Source organism: Camarhynchus parvulus, chromosome 28 (genome assembly GCF_901933205.1).
Source record: "Camarhynchus parvulus chromosome 28, STF_HiC, whole genome shotgun sequence".
NCBI lineage: Eukaryota > Metazoa > Chordata > Aves > Passeriformes > Thraupidae > Camarhynchus > Camarhynchus parvulus.
Genome location: NC_044598.1, coordinates 2,425,430 through 2,442,990, shown reverse-complemented (window position 1 = coordinate 2,442,990; position 17,561 = coordinate 2,425,430). Strand labels below are relative to the sequence as shown.

The following is a 17,561-nucleotide window of genomic DNA, read 5'->3' as shown; positions in this document are numbered from 1 at the left end:
GGATGGGTCCAGCAGTGGTGCAAGCCCTGGCCAGGAGAAATTCCTGCAAAACAGAAGCCAGGCGTGTTGGGACACGGCAAAATATCCCCTGCAGCCAGGGATGTGTCTGACCACAGCGAGCAGGATCATCCTCCTCCTCCTCCTCAGGGCAGCGTCTTGGTGGTTGTGAAGCCACAGCCGTGCCCAGCCAAGCCCATGGGGCTGGTGTCCCATCCTGGGCAGGGACAGCTCAGGTTCTGCCATGCAGGAATGCTGCTGCACCTCCTCCCAGGGCCTGGGAAGTGCTGGGTCTCCTGTCACATCCACAGCCCCCTCGGGGATTCTGCGCCCAGGAAAAATCCCTGGGTCTCCCAAAGTCTGACACCGCTGCAGAGCCTCCAGCACATCAGGGATGCTGGGAGGATCCTGCTCACATTTAGGGGGTCTTACTGGGGGTCACCCCATCCCTCTTTCCATGAGACAACAGGACCAGCAGTGCCTGGATGAGACATCCCAGAGCTGTGGCAGCTCCTGCTGGGGGAGCACGCTGGAACAGAGGTTCCTTTATCTGTGTTTTTCCAGCCAAGCCAGGAGGGAGCTGCCTCATCCAAGGCTGGAGCCAGCCAGGATCCTCCTCTGCATGAGCAGTGGCTTCTCGCAGGGAGAGGCTTGGGACAACAGCCCTCAATGTCACCCATTTGGTGACACAGGAGATACAAAGTCCAGCTGCCAGCAGGATGCTGGCCCAGGGATTCCTGATCCAAGTCCCAGCTGGGCTCCTGGGGCAAGCTGGATAGACCAAGAGATAGAGACAGAGCTGGGAGCTACAGAAATCTCACGTGTGGCTTCTGTTCCATTTTTACTGAGCAGAATGAAAAATTATCCTTCTGAGGCAAGTAGAAAATTCAGGAATTATTAGTCCAAGGCACATACTCTAAAAAATCTCTTTACATATGTACAACTTAATTATAAATATACATAGAAACAAGGGCAAACAACAAGCAGATTAAAAAGTGCCAACACAAAGGTGTCAGGGAAGAAAACAGGGACTCATTAAAAATACAATCAGTAGGACAACTGCAGAATAATTTAGTTAAAAGGTAACATTACATATTATTAACCCTGACAAAACATGGGATTGGTGCAGGAAAGGGATTCCTTGAAGGTGGCCTCTGTCTTTCCAGAGACCAGGGAGGGAAGATTGCATATATTTTAAAGTTAAGGTCAAAGCCACCAGGTAAGGCTCCGGTGACAGCAGAGGGTGCCCAGCAGGGAATTCCCCCTCGCTATTCCTGAGTTTAAACCTCTTTGAGCTGGGTTTTCCCGGCATCCTTTTCCCTCATTGTTGGGAATTCGGCCCCAAGCGAGCAGTGCTTTAAATAGGGGAGGGTGTGGAGAGGGGCAGCCTGGCTCTGCCTGGCCCGGGGAAGGCTGCTGGGGTGGAGAGAAGCAGAGCTGGGGGAGAGCAGGAGCCCCCGGGGCAGCAGCAGGGCTTTGTGGGGCACAGGTGGCTCCCCCATCTTTGGTGATCACGTTGAGGTAAGGAGGTGAAATGTGGCCCCGACTGCAGGGATTGAGTCTGGGCTGGTTCTAAGCTAGGGAGGGGAGCAAGGACAGGCTCCCCAAAACGAAACTCAGGGACCAGAGTAGCCTCAAACTGAGCCCACTTGTGTGTGGCACCAGGGCAGGTCTGTGTCAGGAGTCAGCTCCTGCCACAGCCAGAGCACAACACTTGGACACGGACCCAGAGCAATTCCCAGCACCAAACGGGCACTGGGCCAGTCCCTGAGCCCTGGGGGGACATGGGGCTGACACCACCAGGCACTGTGAAGCTCCAGCCCCCTCAAGACTGCCCTGTTAGGGCACAGAGTACCCCCTTCCCCAAGGGCTCTCTGAGGAAGGGCCCAGGTTCTTGCCTGAAATCATCCTGGTGCCATTTTTGGGAAAGGCTTTGATGCCCTCTGTCCTGGAGTGGAGGCAGCAGGGGGTGGGGCAGTGCTTTGCAAAGCAGCCTTTGTTCTTTGGTATCCGAGGGGGAGGTTGTAGCAGGAGCAGCCAAACTGCAAATCCCGGGTGGTGACAGTGACACTGCACACCCTGAACAGTGACACTGACACTGCACACCCTGGGCAGTGACAGTAACACTGCATTTTTCAGGCAGTGACAATGTCACTGCACACCCTGAACAGTGACACTGACACTGCACACCCTGAACAGTGACTCTGCACATCCTCGCCAGTGCAAAGACACTACACACCCCAGCAGTGACAATGACACTGCACAACCCGGCTGGGCTGCCCTGACCCAGACCCCTGGACCAGGAGTCCATGGCCCAGCCAAGGACAGTGGCAGGACCAGCGAGATGTCCAGGTGAAGGGACAACATGTGACAGCAGGAAACTGGCCAAAGCACATCTGGTCACGGCGACCTGGTGAGGTTAAAGTGCAGGACAAAGGGACATGTGTCCCTTCTGCTCTGGAGAATCCTGCTGATCCTGGCGTGGCTGAGCTCTGACAGACTCAAGCTCTGTCTGTGGGGCGCAGCCAGCTCAGGCAGCTCAAGGTCCCTTCCTGGCAAGGGCAGCTCAGGCAGTTTTGGATCTCTCACTACACCTGCCAGAGAACACCTGAGCTCAGCATCTCCCAGCTCCTCTGGGACAACATTCCCTTCCCATTCATCCCAGCCTGCCAGCACAGCCCCAGGGTCTGCAGCAGCACTGGGGCAGCCCCAGCTGGGGGCTGAACTCCCGTTCTTCCCTTAGTGACCAGCACGTGGTCATTCCAGAGCCTGGCCATGACCCTCCTGGGCTGGAGGGCTGGGGAAGGCTCGGACACTCAGTAGTCTGCAGGGAGTGGGCACAGGAGTGGTCTCCCCTCAATCCCACCTGAGCGCTGACCTGTGAGCAGGACTCAACCCAGCAGAGCCCCTCTGCCCAGCAGGACCTGCTCAGCTCCCCCTGGGCACGTTCCATACTAACCTGCACATGCCTGACTAGATATTAGACATAAATAAAATTTGCTTTAAGGAACTCCAGGCTCTTTCTTCCCTCAAAACCAGAGCAGAGTCAGTCCAAACCAGTAGAAAAGTCAGGGCTCCTCAGCTCTCACCTCTGCACCAGAGAACACAGATCCACAGCAGCATTCCCAGCTGGCACTCAGAAGTCTGGGAAAGGCCCACTGAACTGGATCACGCTCTGGCGCTCCGGGGGGAGCATGTTCTCCTGGGAGGGCCCGTTGAACGTCCTCAGCATGTCCTCCAGGATCTCTCTAAAATTGATATTCCCGTCTTGCTGGAGAAAATCCTCCTGCGGCTGCTGCAGGGGGGCTGGGGGGGGCAGGGCGGGGGGCTCGTGCAGTGAGGGGCCGGGGGCTGTGCTGCCCTCCAGGCCAGGAGCGTGGCCAAAGCCAAAGGACAACCTGTGCTGCTGCTGGGGCTGCAAAGGGGGCTCCGAGGAGAAGCAGAGCGCTCTGGTCTCTGGGTTCAACACCAAGTCAGGAATGCTGTTGCTGGGAGGGCTGTAGGTCAAGTCCAGGATCTCATCCTGGCACAGGGAGGGCAGGGGCAGCCCAGGCCCTGGCAGGATGTGCAGGGGCAGGGAGAAGGGTGAGCTCTGCTCCTGGGCCTGGAGCAGCCGGCTCTGCTTCCTCTTCACGTCCTCGTCCATCTGCTTCAGCTCCTCCCGCACCCTGTGCACGCAGCTCTCGGGGATCTTTATCCCTGGGGGAGGAACAGACATCAGTCCCCTGTGGCAGGACCTTCCACCCCCAACACAGCAAAACCTTATCTCCCCGTGACACGTGGCTAAGTCACACTGGAATTGTCATGTGATTAATTATCTTAGCTGCAAACCTCCTTAGCCAGCAATAAGCATTCTGTCTTGGTGTGAGAAAGGAAACAGAACCACAAGCATTTTTACAGCTATAAAAGACCACTATGATTTTCATGAAAGCAGAAATCTCTAATACATTTTCTGAGTGTGTGAAGAGTTCTCAACAACCAAGACATGGGCATCAAGTTACTTCCCCTGGGGATTGAGAGAAATTAAGGACATTCTCTGCACACTGCTATCATTTGTTGCTCAGTGACATTGACTCCTAATTTATAGTATTTCTTTGCCAGCTGTAACATAGGTACCTTTATCTACTAGTGGTGTTTCTTTTAATTATCTGTTTATGTCTGTTTTCCATGTCTATTTAAAGAAATAATTCATGGCCTGACCAGTCATTATTAAGAACTTGCAAGTGAGAGTGGGTTTTGGGGTGCTGCCTACTGCCAGAAACCTGCCAAAGGCAGGGACTTGTCTAAGCTCTCCCCTCTCCATCCATAACATCCCCGCAGCCCTCTGGGAAGGAATGGGGCACTGTGGGGACAGTGGGGAGGAGGACGATGGGCCTGGCTCACCCCCTCTGCCCCAACACATCCAACTCCCCTCCTGGAAGGGAGGAAGTGGTGCTTCTACCTTGTGTGCTGGAACACAACCATTTTAAGAAGGAAATCTTGATGCTGGCTAGCTGGACCCCTTCCCCCTACTCCCCCTCCCACACCAACACTTCACACACCGACTTGTTTCTTCTTCTCCTTGGTCTTGAGACGCACGATCTGCAGGTAGCTGCTGCTGGTGATGTCTGCCATGACGCCGGCGATCCTGCTCCACACGCGCAGCAGGGCCCCACACAGCATGTAATAGTGCCTCAGGCGCATGCCCTGGAAGCATTCCTTCCCCTCCTGGATCAGCTTGCAGCTCTTGTTCCTTCGAGGACCATGGGAGAAAACCACTGGAATTAGCAGAGGTTCCTGGAGCTGAGCGGGATTCGCTTCCCCACAGCCTCCCCCAGCGCCACGGTCAGGGAGCCCCAGGGTGCAGGGTCCTGCCTAGGGAGGGAGGAAAGGCTTTAAGCTGAAAATGAGGAGATGTAAATTGGATGTTGGGAAGGAATTTCTCCCTGTGAAGGTGGTGAGGGCCTGGCAAAGGTCTGGCTGCCCCATTCCCAGAGGAGTTCAAGGCATCCATCCAGGCTGGATGAAGCAACCTGGTGGAAGGTCTCGCTATCCATCCCTGCTATGGAACTGGATGGGCTTCATTTAAGGTCCCTTTGAACCCAAACCATCCTGAGATTCTGTGGCAGGCTGGGGCTGCAGCTGCCTTACCACACAGCGTGGTTACAGTTCTTCAAGGAGAAGTGGTAGCTGCTCTCCCAGTGCTCCTTGGCCTCCTCGGGCAGCACCTGCAGCAGAGCACTCAGCATTAGGAATTTTCCACTGTCCAGGATGAAGAGATGTGAAATCCAGGGCTGGGAGCCAGGACACCTAGTGCTACCACAATTCCTGCCCATCCACAGCAGAGCCACGAGGAGCTGTGACAGGCTTACAACGAATGGCCTTCCAACCTCCCCACACTGGAGGCTGCAGGTTCCACCTACCCGTCGGTATCTCTTCTGCAGACTGTCCAGGCTCTCAAGCTGGCTTTGCTTCCCAATGTTTGGCTTGTAGAGGATGAAGTTCTTCCCACGGCACTGCTCTGCCAGCAGACAGGTGTGTTTGTTGCCTCGCACCTGTGGGGTACAGCTGATGGTCACAGCCTCCCTCCCCACATCTCTCTAAACCAACCCCTTCCTGCCAGGAGGGACGTCCTTGGAAGCATTTCCCAGCCCTCAGGAGGAGTGACCTCATACCACCACCATGGCAGATTTCCTGCTGCAATCACCCCTGAGCTAAGGTGCCACCCTGGCAGAGCCCAGGGACGTACCTTGTAGGAGAGGTAGAACCCATCATAGGTTCCTGTCAGTTTGAGTGACTTCTCATAGGCTTCCTCCCACTTTAAGCCTCTGTCAACGCTGATCTGAACAGGGACACACAGAAGGATTTGTGACACCAGGGGCAGGACAAGTGCTTCAGTGTCTGCCTCACAAATCTCCCCTCAGCACAGCCTAGAACCAGGTATAGACAGGTGCCCACCTTGTAGAACACAACCTGCCCATCCTGCGGGTGCCCCGGGGTCAGGAAAACCTCCTTGCTCTCCTCGTAGATCTCATCCACTCCTGGAGCTAAATCTGTGCAAGGAGAAAAGGCTGTTGTAAAGAACATCCTCCCAAAAGCACCTCCTTGGGTCTCAGGATCTGTGCTGGCTGGGGACACTGCACAGGGAGGAACTGGAACCCCAGAGCTGTGACCACCCCTCCTTCTCCATACCAAGGATGCCCATGTCATATTTGCCCTCCTTCTTGTCCTTCTCAATCAGGTAGTCAAAGGTGTCAGAAAAATACTGGAACAGCATGTTCTGCTTGTCCACCTCCAGGCCCAGGATGCGGTTCAGGAATTTAGTGATGGAGCAGTCTGCAAGAGCACAGTGGGTCAGGTGAGATGTGGTGCAGCTGGACATGGAGCCCACCAGCCCCCTCCCAAAGAGCCCCCCCAGCAGCCCCTCCATGTCCCTTCTGACAGCCCAGACAGCCAAGGGCTGTGTCTGTGAGGAAGCTGGGGGGACACGGGATCTGCAGGGCCATGGGATCTGCAGCACAGAACCTTCCCCACAAGGCAAACATCTTGCTCAGGTGTCCAGCAAACCCCATAAGGTCAGGCAGGCCATGGCACACCCATCTGTTCCATCTGCCCCCTGCCTTGGGCAGGAGCAGCTCCACACCTACCCTTCTCCACGGAGACAGTGCCATACTTCATCTGGCTGCAGCAGATGCCCACGGAGATGAGCCCTTGCTTCATTTCTGCAATGGCAGAAGACATCTTTTGTATTTTGGGGTTAGGCCTCCCAGCAGCATTCCTGCAGGACTGCTTGCCCTTCAGGATCTCAGCCACTCCCCAAGCCTGGCAGGTGACATAAGCCAGCAGCACTTTCCCCTCTGTTTTCCCCCCTCTGACCTCCTGCTCGGTTCTTCCAGCATCCCAAACCTGAGGCCAACCCATCCAGCAGAAACCCTGGAGCTGGAAATCTTCTTACCACGGAAAAAGGCGTCCTCCCCTCTCTCATAGCTCCTGGGCACAGGAACCCTGCTGTCTGTGTGGTTGAGGATCGTGGACAGGACCTTGTCCAGGGCTTTGGCCCCGTACTGCAGGAGGAGACCAGAGTCACACACGGGAGGAATGGACACGGCAGCTGGGCTGGGGCTGAGGGGACACACACTGCTGAGGGTGACACTGCTGAGGGGACACACACTGCTGAGGGTGTCACTGCTGAGGGTGTCACACACTGCTGAGGGTGTCACTGCTGAGGGGACACACACTGCTGAGGGGACACACACTGCTGAGGATGACACTGCTGAGGGTGACACTGCTGAGGGTGTCACACACTGCTGAGGGTGTCACACACTGCTGAGGGGACACACACTGCTGAGGGGACACACACTGCTGAGGGTGTCACACACTGCTGAGGGTGACACTGCTGAGGGTGTCACACACTGCTGAGGGTGACACTGCTGAGGGGACACACACTGCTGAGGGGGACACTGCTGAGGGTGTCACACACTGCTGAGGGGACACACACTGCTGAGGGTGTCACACACTGCTGAGGGGACACACACTGCTGAGGGTGTCACACACTGCTGAGGGGACACACACTGCTGAGGGGACACACACTGCTGAGGGTGTCACTGCTGAGGGTGTCACACACTGCTGAGGGTGTCACACACTGCTGAGGGGACACACACTGCTGAGGGTGTCACACACTGCTGAGGGTGACACTGCTGAGGGTGACACTGCTGAGGGTGTCACACACTGCTGAGGGAACACACACTGCTGAGGGTGTCACACACTGCTGAGGGTGACACTGCTGAGGGGACACACACTGCTGAGGGGACACACACTGCTGAGGGTGTCACACACTGCTGAGGGTGACACTGCTGAGGGGACACACACTGCTGAGGGGACACACACTGCTGAGGGTGTCTCACACTGCTGAGGGTGACACTGCTGAGGGGACACACACTGCTGAGGGTGACACTGCTGAGGGAACACACACTGCTGAGGGAACACACACTGCTGAGGGTGACACTGCTGAGGGGACACACACTGCTGAGGGTGTCACACACTGCTGAGGGGACACACACTGCTGAGGGTGTCACACACTGCTGAGGGTGACACACACTGCTGAGGGGACACACACTGCTGAGGGTGTCACACACTGCTGAGGGTGACACTGCTGAGGGTGTCACACACTGCTGAGGGTGTCACACACTGCTGAGGGTGACACTGCTGAGGGGACACACACTGCTGAGGGTGTCACACACTGCTGAGGGTGACACTGCTGAGGGTGTCACTGCTGAGGGGACACTGCTGAGGGGACACACACTGCTGAGGGTGACACTGCTGAGGGTGTCACACACTGCTGAGGGTGTCACACACTGCTGAGGGGACACTGCTGAGGGTGACACTGCTGAGGGGACACACACTGCTGAGGGTGACACTGCTGAGGGAACACACACTGCTGAGGGTGACACTGCTGAGGGTGTCTCACACTGCTGAGGGTGTCACACACTGCTGAGGGTGACACTGCTGAGGGGACACACACTGCTGAGGGAACACACACTGCTGAGGGGACACACACTGCTGAGGGTGACACTGCTGAGGGGACACACACTGCTGAGGGGACACACACTGCTGAGGGTGACACTGCTGAGGGTGTCACACACTACAGAGAACACTGTCGCCCCAGGAATGCCACACACAAGGCAAGGGGGAAGCTGTGTGAGTGCCTCCCATGTCCCCAGACCCTTCCCTGGGGGCAGAGGACTGGATGCCCTTCCCAGCCCCCGGTGGGAGCAGAATCCTCAGTGTGAACCATGACCCTGAGCTCGCAGGAGCTGGGTGCTAGGCTGGGCCCTGCCTGCAGACATTAGCAATGATCCTCCTCCCTCTGGCTCCCTCTCCCAGCTCTTCCAACATCCTCTCAGCCACGCTGCCCCAGCCCAGCCCTGTCACCTTGTTCTCGAAGTTGTACTTGCTGAGGTCTCGGGACTCGGTGGCCCGTCGGTCCCCGTGAGTTAAGGCACCCTGGGAAGGCAGATGGAGCAAAAGGTTCTTATTCTGAGCTCTTGCAAAACACCAGGGAAAGATGGCCAAAGGCGTGTCTGCAAATGTGCCATGGGGAGGCAGTGTTCCTCCAGAATACTGAGACTTTACCGAAGGATTTGGGGATTTATCAGAAGTGAGGAAAATGAAACAGAGGCAAACTAATTATCCCATTAATTATTTCGTAAGCTTTTTGGGAATAATATGGGTGTATACTCCAGTAATAGTGGGGAAATTGCAGCATCTGGAAGCAGGTGCTTGCTCCCCTGAAATTCCTCCCAAAGCCTCAGTTACATATTTTCCTCACTTCCTTTCCCAAATCCCAGGATGCTAAAAGCCATTCCATGGCTACAATGCCTCAGCCAGGGGTGACACAATCCCCCCCTTGGCCATGCTGGTGGGAGCTCTGACCCAGAATCTCCTCAGGGGGAATCAGAGGCGTGTTGGGATCACAGCTGTGGGCACTCACCAGGCTCTCCAGGCGTTTTGCCACGATGGATGCAAACCTCCTCTCCCCTGCCAGCTCTGAGATGAGGAACACGTACTCGGGAGCAGAGACCTGGTTGGATCGGTGAGTTCGGCCTGCATGGGAACAGGGATGGAACAGGAGCTTGGGATGGCCTGTCTGCAATGGGAATGTAACCAGAAAACCCACATAATGTCCACCTTTCTCACCCTGGGGAGTCCATCCTCTGCCCCAGAGCTCAGGGCTATAATCCCAGCTCTGCCAAGTGCAGCAGCACCAGTGACCGAGCCTCTGTTCTCCTCCCAACACAGACATCTCCTAAATCCACCTTGGGCTGCCACCACACCTGACCCTCCCAGAGCCCATCCCACAGCCTGGCCCACACCCAGGGGAGGTGACAGTGCCCAGGGACACCCAGCCCTCACCAAACTGCTGGATGGCCCTGTCTGCACTCCAGGGCAGCTCCAGGGTCATGTGCACCCGGCGCTTTTGGTTCTTCACCCGTCTGTCTGCTTGGAGGGAGATCCCTGAGCTGGAGGCCTCTGAGATTATCGCCACGAGCTACAGAGACACAAGTGAGAACAGAGTCAGGCTCCTGAACACGTGTTAAACAGCTTCAAGAAACAGCCCCAGGTATTACAGCAGCATCAGCCCTTGAAGGGACCTGGGAGGGTTTGTGAAACCCACAGAGAGCTGCTGGCCTGAGGCTGGCAGGGCACAGGGAGGCACAGACACCCTCCCTGCCCTCCCCCTATCAGTCCTGTGCAGGTTTTCAGAGCCCAGCTCACCTTTTCCCCCTGCATGAAACGCTCCTTCTCCTTCAGGTTGACGTGGTCTATGGAGAGCCCTTGCTCGGCGCGCGACTCGAACACGACGGAGCCGTCGGGTCTGCGAACCACCCGTCCCTTCCTGCCTGTCATCTGCACACAGGACAGGGGCTGCTGCAGCCTGGGGAGCCACACAGCCCAGCAAGGCCAGCCAGGCAATTCCCAACAGGGAGAGGAAACCCTCTGCCAGCAAGGACTTTCTTTTTTTTTAATAGAAGAAATTTTTCTCTATGCCCAGAGAAGCTGTGGCTGTCCTATCCCTGGAAGTGTCCAAGGCCAGGCTGGATGGAGCTTGGAGCAACCTGGGATAGTGAAAGGTGTCCCTGCCCAGGGCAGAGGGGTGGAATGAGATGATCTTTAAGGTCCCTTCCCACCCAAACCACTCCATGATTCTCTGATTCTTCGCTGGCCCCTTTCCCTGTCACCCAGTGCCACCAAAACACACTGACAGTGGGAAGTACCTCAGCCACATTCTCTGGGCCCCCAAAATAATCAATCAGTTGATCCAAGGTGTTGAGAGGTAGCTCTTTGCCCAGGGCTTTCACTTTTGCTAGGAGGTCCTGTTTCATCTTTTCGACCTTCAGCTCTCTCAGGCCGTGCAGCTCTTTCTGGGAAGGCAGCATGTGGAAACCACCTACAATGGGAAAGGCAGAATTTTAGAGTTCCCTGCTAACTGCACATCAGAGAGGGGGAAAAGTTGTCCCAGAGGGTTTCTGGGGCCACTGTTGCTGGACAAAGGCACTATGATGTGCAATAAATGCTGAGCACAGAGTGAATTCTCTCTGGGCTTCTCCTTTCTGCTGGGGGAAGGGAGCACACAGGGCAGATCCCTCCCTGTGCTCGCTGATCACAGTGGGGGAACGTGGATCCACCCCACAAGAGTGACCCCCAGGATAAAATCCAGCTAGGATCACAAAGCTGACCCAAACCTGAAGGGGTCTCTGCAGGACACAGTGCTCCCCTCTGTGGTGTTACATTTGTCTCACCCCTCCAAAATGTAGGGTTTATTCCAAGCCTGTGATCCTCCCCTGAAGGATCATGGATCTGTAATCCCATTGGCTCCGGTCTTATTCTGTGCCCACTCTGAGCTCTCTGTTAAGAATCTCCCTGTTTGAATCTCCCTGTTTAGCTGTGGGGGGAGACCACAGAGTCTCTCTTGGCCCCTTTTCCCCTTAGGCTCTCCCTCTCTCTCCATCCCTCCCTTTTCCCTCAGAAACCATGCTGCTCCCGGGGGTGGGACCCCCAATAAACCCTCATCTAATCAGCACCCCCAGAAGCTGTGTGGAGTTTCCTTGCCTGCCTGCTGCTACCAGTGAACACACAGCTTAGGGGGACCCTGGGGACCCCCAAACGAACTGCTCCACCCCTCCCTGTGACTGCCCTGCTCACCCCTGTCCTCACTGAAGGTGTGATCCACAAAGATGACATCGTCTGTCTCCAACAGGGACTCTGGGGACGAGGTGAGGTCGCTGTCCAGCCCCATGTCCGAGTCGGTGCTGCTGTCATCGCTGATCTTGATGACAACCCCTTGGTCACAGGGGCCCCGCAGAGCCTTGGGGCAGCGGCCCCTGGGACGCCCTGCAGCACAGAGGGAGCAGTGTCACAGCCCCAGCACCAGCAGGGCACCAGTGCAGGACACAGGGACGGGGCACAGAGGGACAGTGCAGAGACAGGAGGAGGAGGAGTCCCCAAAGAGCTGAGCCTGCCCCAAATGACAGTCTGAGCTCAGAAAGACACAGCCTCTGGGGTGGGGGTGGCAGTCAGGGAGGGAGGGAGAGCAGGAGAGACAAAGGAAGAGAGAGAAAGGAAGAACAAGGCACTCCTGAGCAGGGCTGAAGTTGGCTGCACACATGGTGGCTCTAAGCAGTGCCAGCTCCTCAGGGAAGGAATCCCAGGGGATTGCCTCCAGAGGAATGTGCAGTACACAGGTAAGTACTGGTGTTTTGGGACATAAAGCACAGCACAATGTGCCCCCTCTGCACAAGAGGGTTCATGGATCAGCTTGCACAGGCTGTTCCACAACCTGCCAGTGCTGCTGCTCCCTCTTCCCCCTGGTCCACATCCCAAACTCTTCTTACCTGCTGCCACAACAAATAATTCAGCAGGGAAATTATTTTTTTTCCTCAGGACACCTTCTATGCTCTAAGTGAGGAGTTGTGGAGGACCCCCCTTGCTGCAGGAGGGGTTCAGACACCAGCCAGGCCTTGTGCCATCTGCCCCCAGCATGGGTCGAGGGGAAGGTCAGGGCAAGGGCAGTGAAGGAGAGGGAGGAAAAGGGGGGAAAAACCCAGAGCTGTTGTCCTCCGGATGAGGGAGCACTGGGAGATGTGCAGGAGGGCAAATCAAAACCAGGGAGAGCAGCAAAAAGCATCAAGTGGGGACAAGGGCAAAAGGCAGAGAAGCTGAGTGGCTGGGGGGCAGCAGCAGGGCAGGAGGCAGGGGCTGGGCTGGGAGTGAGGGAGATCTTACGTTTTCTTTTAATGCCAGTTCCTTTTTCTCTCTTTCTTTTGTTTGAAGGAAAGTGCTTCTGAATTAGTGATAGAAAGACGCCTCTGAAAGTAAGATGCAAAATTTATTCCAGCTGCCAGCAACACGTGCTGGTTATCACATAGCAGTGTGTGTTTGGGGTAGCCCCACACTCCATGGAAGAGAGGTCAATCCACCCCATCCACGACCACCAGCTTGGGCTCAGCCAGCCCTTGGCACAAGGTGGCTCTTGGGCCTGCAGGTCCTTTATATAACAACCAAGAAGGAGTTTTAAATGGGAAACACTACACTGGGAAACTGTTACACCAAAAATACAGTAACCCCAGTGTCCTGGTCCCTCTCCATGCCCTGAGAGCACAGACCACTGTCAGGCCATCCAATAAATATGTTCCACCAAAGGCCTCCAACTCCCTGGCTGTGGGCCTGCTTCCCAGAAAACCAGGCACAGAACATGGATCTGTAGTGGTTCCAAGTGAATGGAAGAAAAAAAAAGTCAGAGAAGGTGAAAATCAAAGGTTTCTGTGGGCTGTTCTGCAAATCAAAGACCAAATGTTTAAATGCTGACTGTGTGGATGAACCCCCAGGGCAATGGGGTGGTGCTGATTGAGCTCTGCTTGGAAAAAAAAAAACAAAAAAATCCCCAACCAAACATAGCAAGCACCAGGTGAGAGGATGGACATGACAACTCCCCTGGGTGAGAAAAGGGAGACTTAGGAACTGGGGAGGGAGCTCCAGGAGCCTTGGCATGAGAGGGTGAAGGGGACAGTGACCACACAGCTCCCCAGAGGGACAGAGCTCTGTGTCTGCAGTTATGTGACACCAGGAATGACCCCCTGTCCTGTGTGCTGGGGTGACCCAATGACCACTGACTCTAGAGCCTCCCAGCTGTGAAATTCCACTCATTTCCCACACTAACCCTCCCCATCTCCCTGAAAACAGCCCTGGGCTGGAATCCACCCACCACAGGACCATGTTTATTTTTAACCCCATTTCTCAGCATCTTTAAACTGCTCCTTCCCAGCACACTCCCCTCCAGAAATCCCCCGAAGTGCTGGAACACCAGGACACACTTTTGGAGGCTGAGCAGATGCCAGGAGACACTTGGTGATCTGGCCAAGAACACAGAGGTGCTGGCCCTGGGAGTGGGCAGCAATTCACACAGAGTGGGACAGACAGACAGACCCCTGACAGACCCCTCCTCCAGCACCACTCCAGCCAGGGACCACGCTGTCCCCTAGATTGGAGTTCTGTGACATGGAAACCAATCCAAGGGGCCAAATCACCCAAGGAGCTGCCAGACCTGCCCTGTGCACTGCCACCAAAGTGTATTTGGTTTTCAGAAATGGGCTGGAGGCAGAGGAGTGACACAGATCAACCCAAACCCCCCTCAACAAGGGAGGAAAGCTCAGCCTAACCCAGCCTCAGGCTGCCTTGGGCATGTCTCACTGCTCCCACCTGCACTTGGAAGAAAACAGCTCTGCAGAACAGCAGAAACCCAACCCAACGCCAGATTTTTGTCCCCTGTCATGCAGGAACAGCTGCATTCAGGGATGGGCTGGGGTTTTGGAAGCTGCAGGAAGGAGGGGGAGCAGGAACCTTACTCTCTGCTCAAAGGGTAGCACAAGTCTTGCTGCTGGCTCACTCCTGGCACAGGCAGCTCTCCTGTTAGCTGGGAACAACGGCCAGGACACTGCTCCTGCTTTATACATGAGCCAAAAGCCAACACAGGTGGATTTAAACTCCTCAGACCACTCTTCCCACCCCCTGCTCCACTGACACCACCTCACAGCATCATCCCAGTGCCTGCCACCACAGAAAATTCTCTCCAGATCCAGATCCACACAAACTACCTCTGAGCTGCAATTCTACTTCTCTTTCTGACAATTCTTTTCTTGTGTGTAGAGAGTAAGATCAGGCTCTTCCTGTAAATCCATGGGAGACTTCAAAATCCAGGATGCAGCTCATATAATCCCACTGGGGATACAGTGCCTCAAGGACCCACCTTAGTGTCCCCTCTGTGGTACAGGGGCAGGTGACATCAAACTGCATTTGAAGACCTGCCAGTGCTCTGTGCCCCAGGGCAGAGCTTTCCTCCCACGCACCCCAGAAGGGAAAGCAGGGATTTTTAACTCACTCTGCAGCAGAGACAAAGCAGTTGAGGTGCCCATCGTTCTCATCCAGGACCTCCCTGGTGCGAGCCTCCCCCGTGGACTGCAGGCCGATGACAATGCACTGTGGGGACACAGGTGATGGGGGACATGAGGGATGGCACAGCGAGGTGCCAGGGCAGCTGTACTGCCACAGAGTGGCATTTCCCAGGCCCAGGTATCTCCCCTTGGCCCCTGTTCCATGCTGGGCCTGTAGCAGGGTCATTCCTCAGAGCTCCTGAGCAAGGATCATCTCTCAAACTTTTCGGCTGACCCCACACAAGGGGACTCTGAGCACAGAACCCCACTGGCTGTGCTGGGAAGTTTCTGCCTAAAATCTCTAAGGTGCACCCAGACAGGAGAAAGGACAGAGCTGTACTTGAGGTGATTTTATATGATGTGATATTATATAACATGATAATATATGACGTGATATTATATAATGTGATATTATATTACATTACATTATATTACATTATATTATATTACATTACATTATATTACATTATATTATATTACATTACATTATATTACATTATATTATATTACATTATATTATATTACATTATATTATATTACGTTATACTATGTTATATTATATTATATTGTATTATATTGTATTGTATATTATGTTATATTACATTACATTATGTTATATTATATTATGTTATATTACATTACATTATATTATATTACATTACATTATATTATATTACGTTATATTACATTACATTACATTATATTATATTATGTTATATTACATTATATTATATTACATTATATTACATTATATTATATTATGTTATGTTATACTTATTATATTATGTGATATGAGATGATGTGATATGATGTGATGATATGATGTGATATACAATGTGATATATAATGTGATATGTCATGTCATGTCATAAAATAAAATAAAGTAAAATAAAATAAAATAAAATATTACCCTTCTAAGAATACAGGTCAGATTCACTCATCTCTCACCCCACCCTGGGGACCCCCAGAAACACAAGCCCCAGGTGAGGCTCCCATACCTTGTCCCTGGCCAGCTCCTCCCGGGCCAGCTCCACGAGGCGCCGCACCTTGGCGGCAATGCACAGGTACTTGAAGAAGCGCTGGTGAGCCGACCAGAACTGACCCCACAGAGACTTCCGAGACTCCAGCCCGATGCAGTCAGCTGCCTGCTGGAACACCATCAAGGCCTCTGCCCACTGCAGAGAACACAAGGAGAATGAGTTAATGTAATTCCCATTGTCGTTCCTGCCGGGCAGGAGGTGATCGGAACAGGCTGAAGGTTGATAATCTGATTTAGACTCAACACTGGGCATCCTCTCAGGAGGTGATCAGAACAAGCTGAAGGTTGATAATCTCATTTAGAATCTCCATCAGCACGATGGAGCTCTGGTTTGCAAATGTGGAACTTCCAAATAGAAGCAAAAAAGTCTGAAGTTCTTTCATTACATCAGCTGAGCACTGTGTGCCTCTTTTCCTTCCTACGTTTGTGTCACTGACATATTTTATGAAAATCTTTTTGCTAGGATTTTTCTCCTGAGAAGCTGAGAAGCCTCAGAAAAGAAATGCAAACAATAATTATCTGAATGGCTGTGGAATGTGGTCTAGAGATGGTTTAACAGGTGCATCTTTGATTAGTTCCATGTAGATTGTTTTTACTTGATGACCAATCACAGTCCAGCTGTGTCGGACTCTCTGAGAGTCACAAGCTTTTGTTATCATTCCATTCCTTTCCTTTCAAGCCTTCTGATGAAATCCTTTCTTCTATTCTTTTAGTATCGTTTTAATATAGCATTTTCTTTTAATATAATATATGTATCATAAAATAATAAATCAGCCTTCTGAAACATAGTCAAGATTCTCATCTCTTCCCTAATCCTGAAGACCCTCAAACACCACACACAGAACAGATTTTTTTTATATCTTTTCATTTGAGGTCATAGCCCTTCTTAATAGCCTCCACGGTCCACCCTGCCTCGTTGCCCCAAAGCAATTGGTCAGACCCCACAGCCTCCCACACACTGCTGGCTGTGCCCAAAGCATGGTCAGACCCCAGCCTCCCACTCCAAGGGGCCCAAGCTCACCAGCTTGGCTGCCTTGTCGTGGACAGCCTTGTACTTCTCATCCAGAGGGATCTCCTCAATCCTGAAGGTGACTCCAGTGAAGCTGAGCTGCCGAGCAATGTACATCCCACTGACCTTCATGTCCATGGCCACGATCTCCATTGCACCGACTCCCCTGGGAGAGGACAACACTTGTGGGACCCACCTCGGAGCCCCAGCTCTGAACCCCAGCTGTGGGTCCAGCTTTGTGGATATTCTCAGTTCAGTCAAAGAAAGAACAGAGAGAATTTCTCCCAGGCCGAGCCTGGGAAACTGAGAGAAAATAATTAAAACAATTATTATCTCTCTTTCTGTAACTGTTGTTTATAGATATGGTTCTCCAGAGTGTGCTATTCATAGTTCACCAATAATGTGAGAGGTTTTACTTTGAGACCAATCAAGTCTCACCTTAACGAGTCACATTATAAAAGACCCCTTACCTTTATTAAATGGCCTTCTGATTCACCTTCTGAAGACCAGAGTCTTTCATTCCATCCCTGACTCAACAGCGTCAGAACCC

At 53.4% G+C, this 17,561-nt stretch overlaps 1 protein-coding gene across 1 annotated transcript in view; it reads right to left on the bottom strand.

Annotated features, from left to right (window-relative positions):
* Positions 1-821: 821 nt before the first annotated feature.
* SBNO2 (strawberry notch homolog 2) overlaps positions 822-17,561 on the bottom strand; it is a 51,198-nt gene continuing 34,458 nt past the window's right edge. Inside the window, 19 exon segments of the mRNA XM_030966806.1 lie at positions 822-3,696; positions 4,539-4,729; positions 5,128-5,204; positions 5,400-5,531; positions 5,726-5,818; positions 5,935-6,029; positions 6,169-6,312; positions 6,624-6,698; positions 6,932-7,040; positions 8,908-8,979; positions 9,467-9,579; positions 9,889-10,024; positions 10,252-10,383; positions 10,752-10,924; positions 11,680-11,868; positions 12,760-12,842; positions 14,912-15,009; positions 15,962-16,138; positions 17,024-17,177. Of these exon segments, the coding sequence (XP_030822666.1) occupies positions 3,134-3,696; positions 4,539-4,729; positions 5,128-5,204; positions 5,400-5,531; positions 5,726-5,818; positions 5,935-6,029; positions 6,169-6,312; positions 6,624-6,698; positions 6,932-7,040; positions 8,908-8,979; positions 9,467-9,579; positions 9,889-10,024; positions 10,252-10,383; positions 10,752-10,924; positions 11,680-11,868; positions 12,760-12,842; positions 14,912-15,009; positions 15,962-16,138; positions 17,024-17,177 (2,806 nt within the window). The 3' untranslated portion in view covers positions 822-3,133.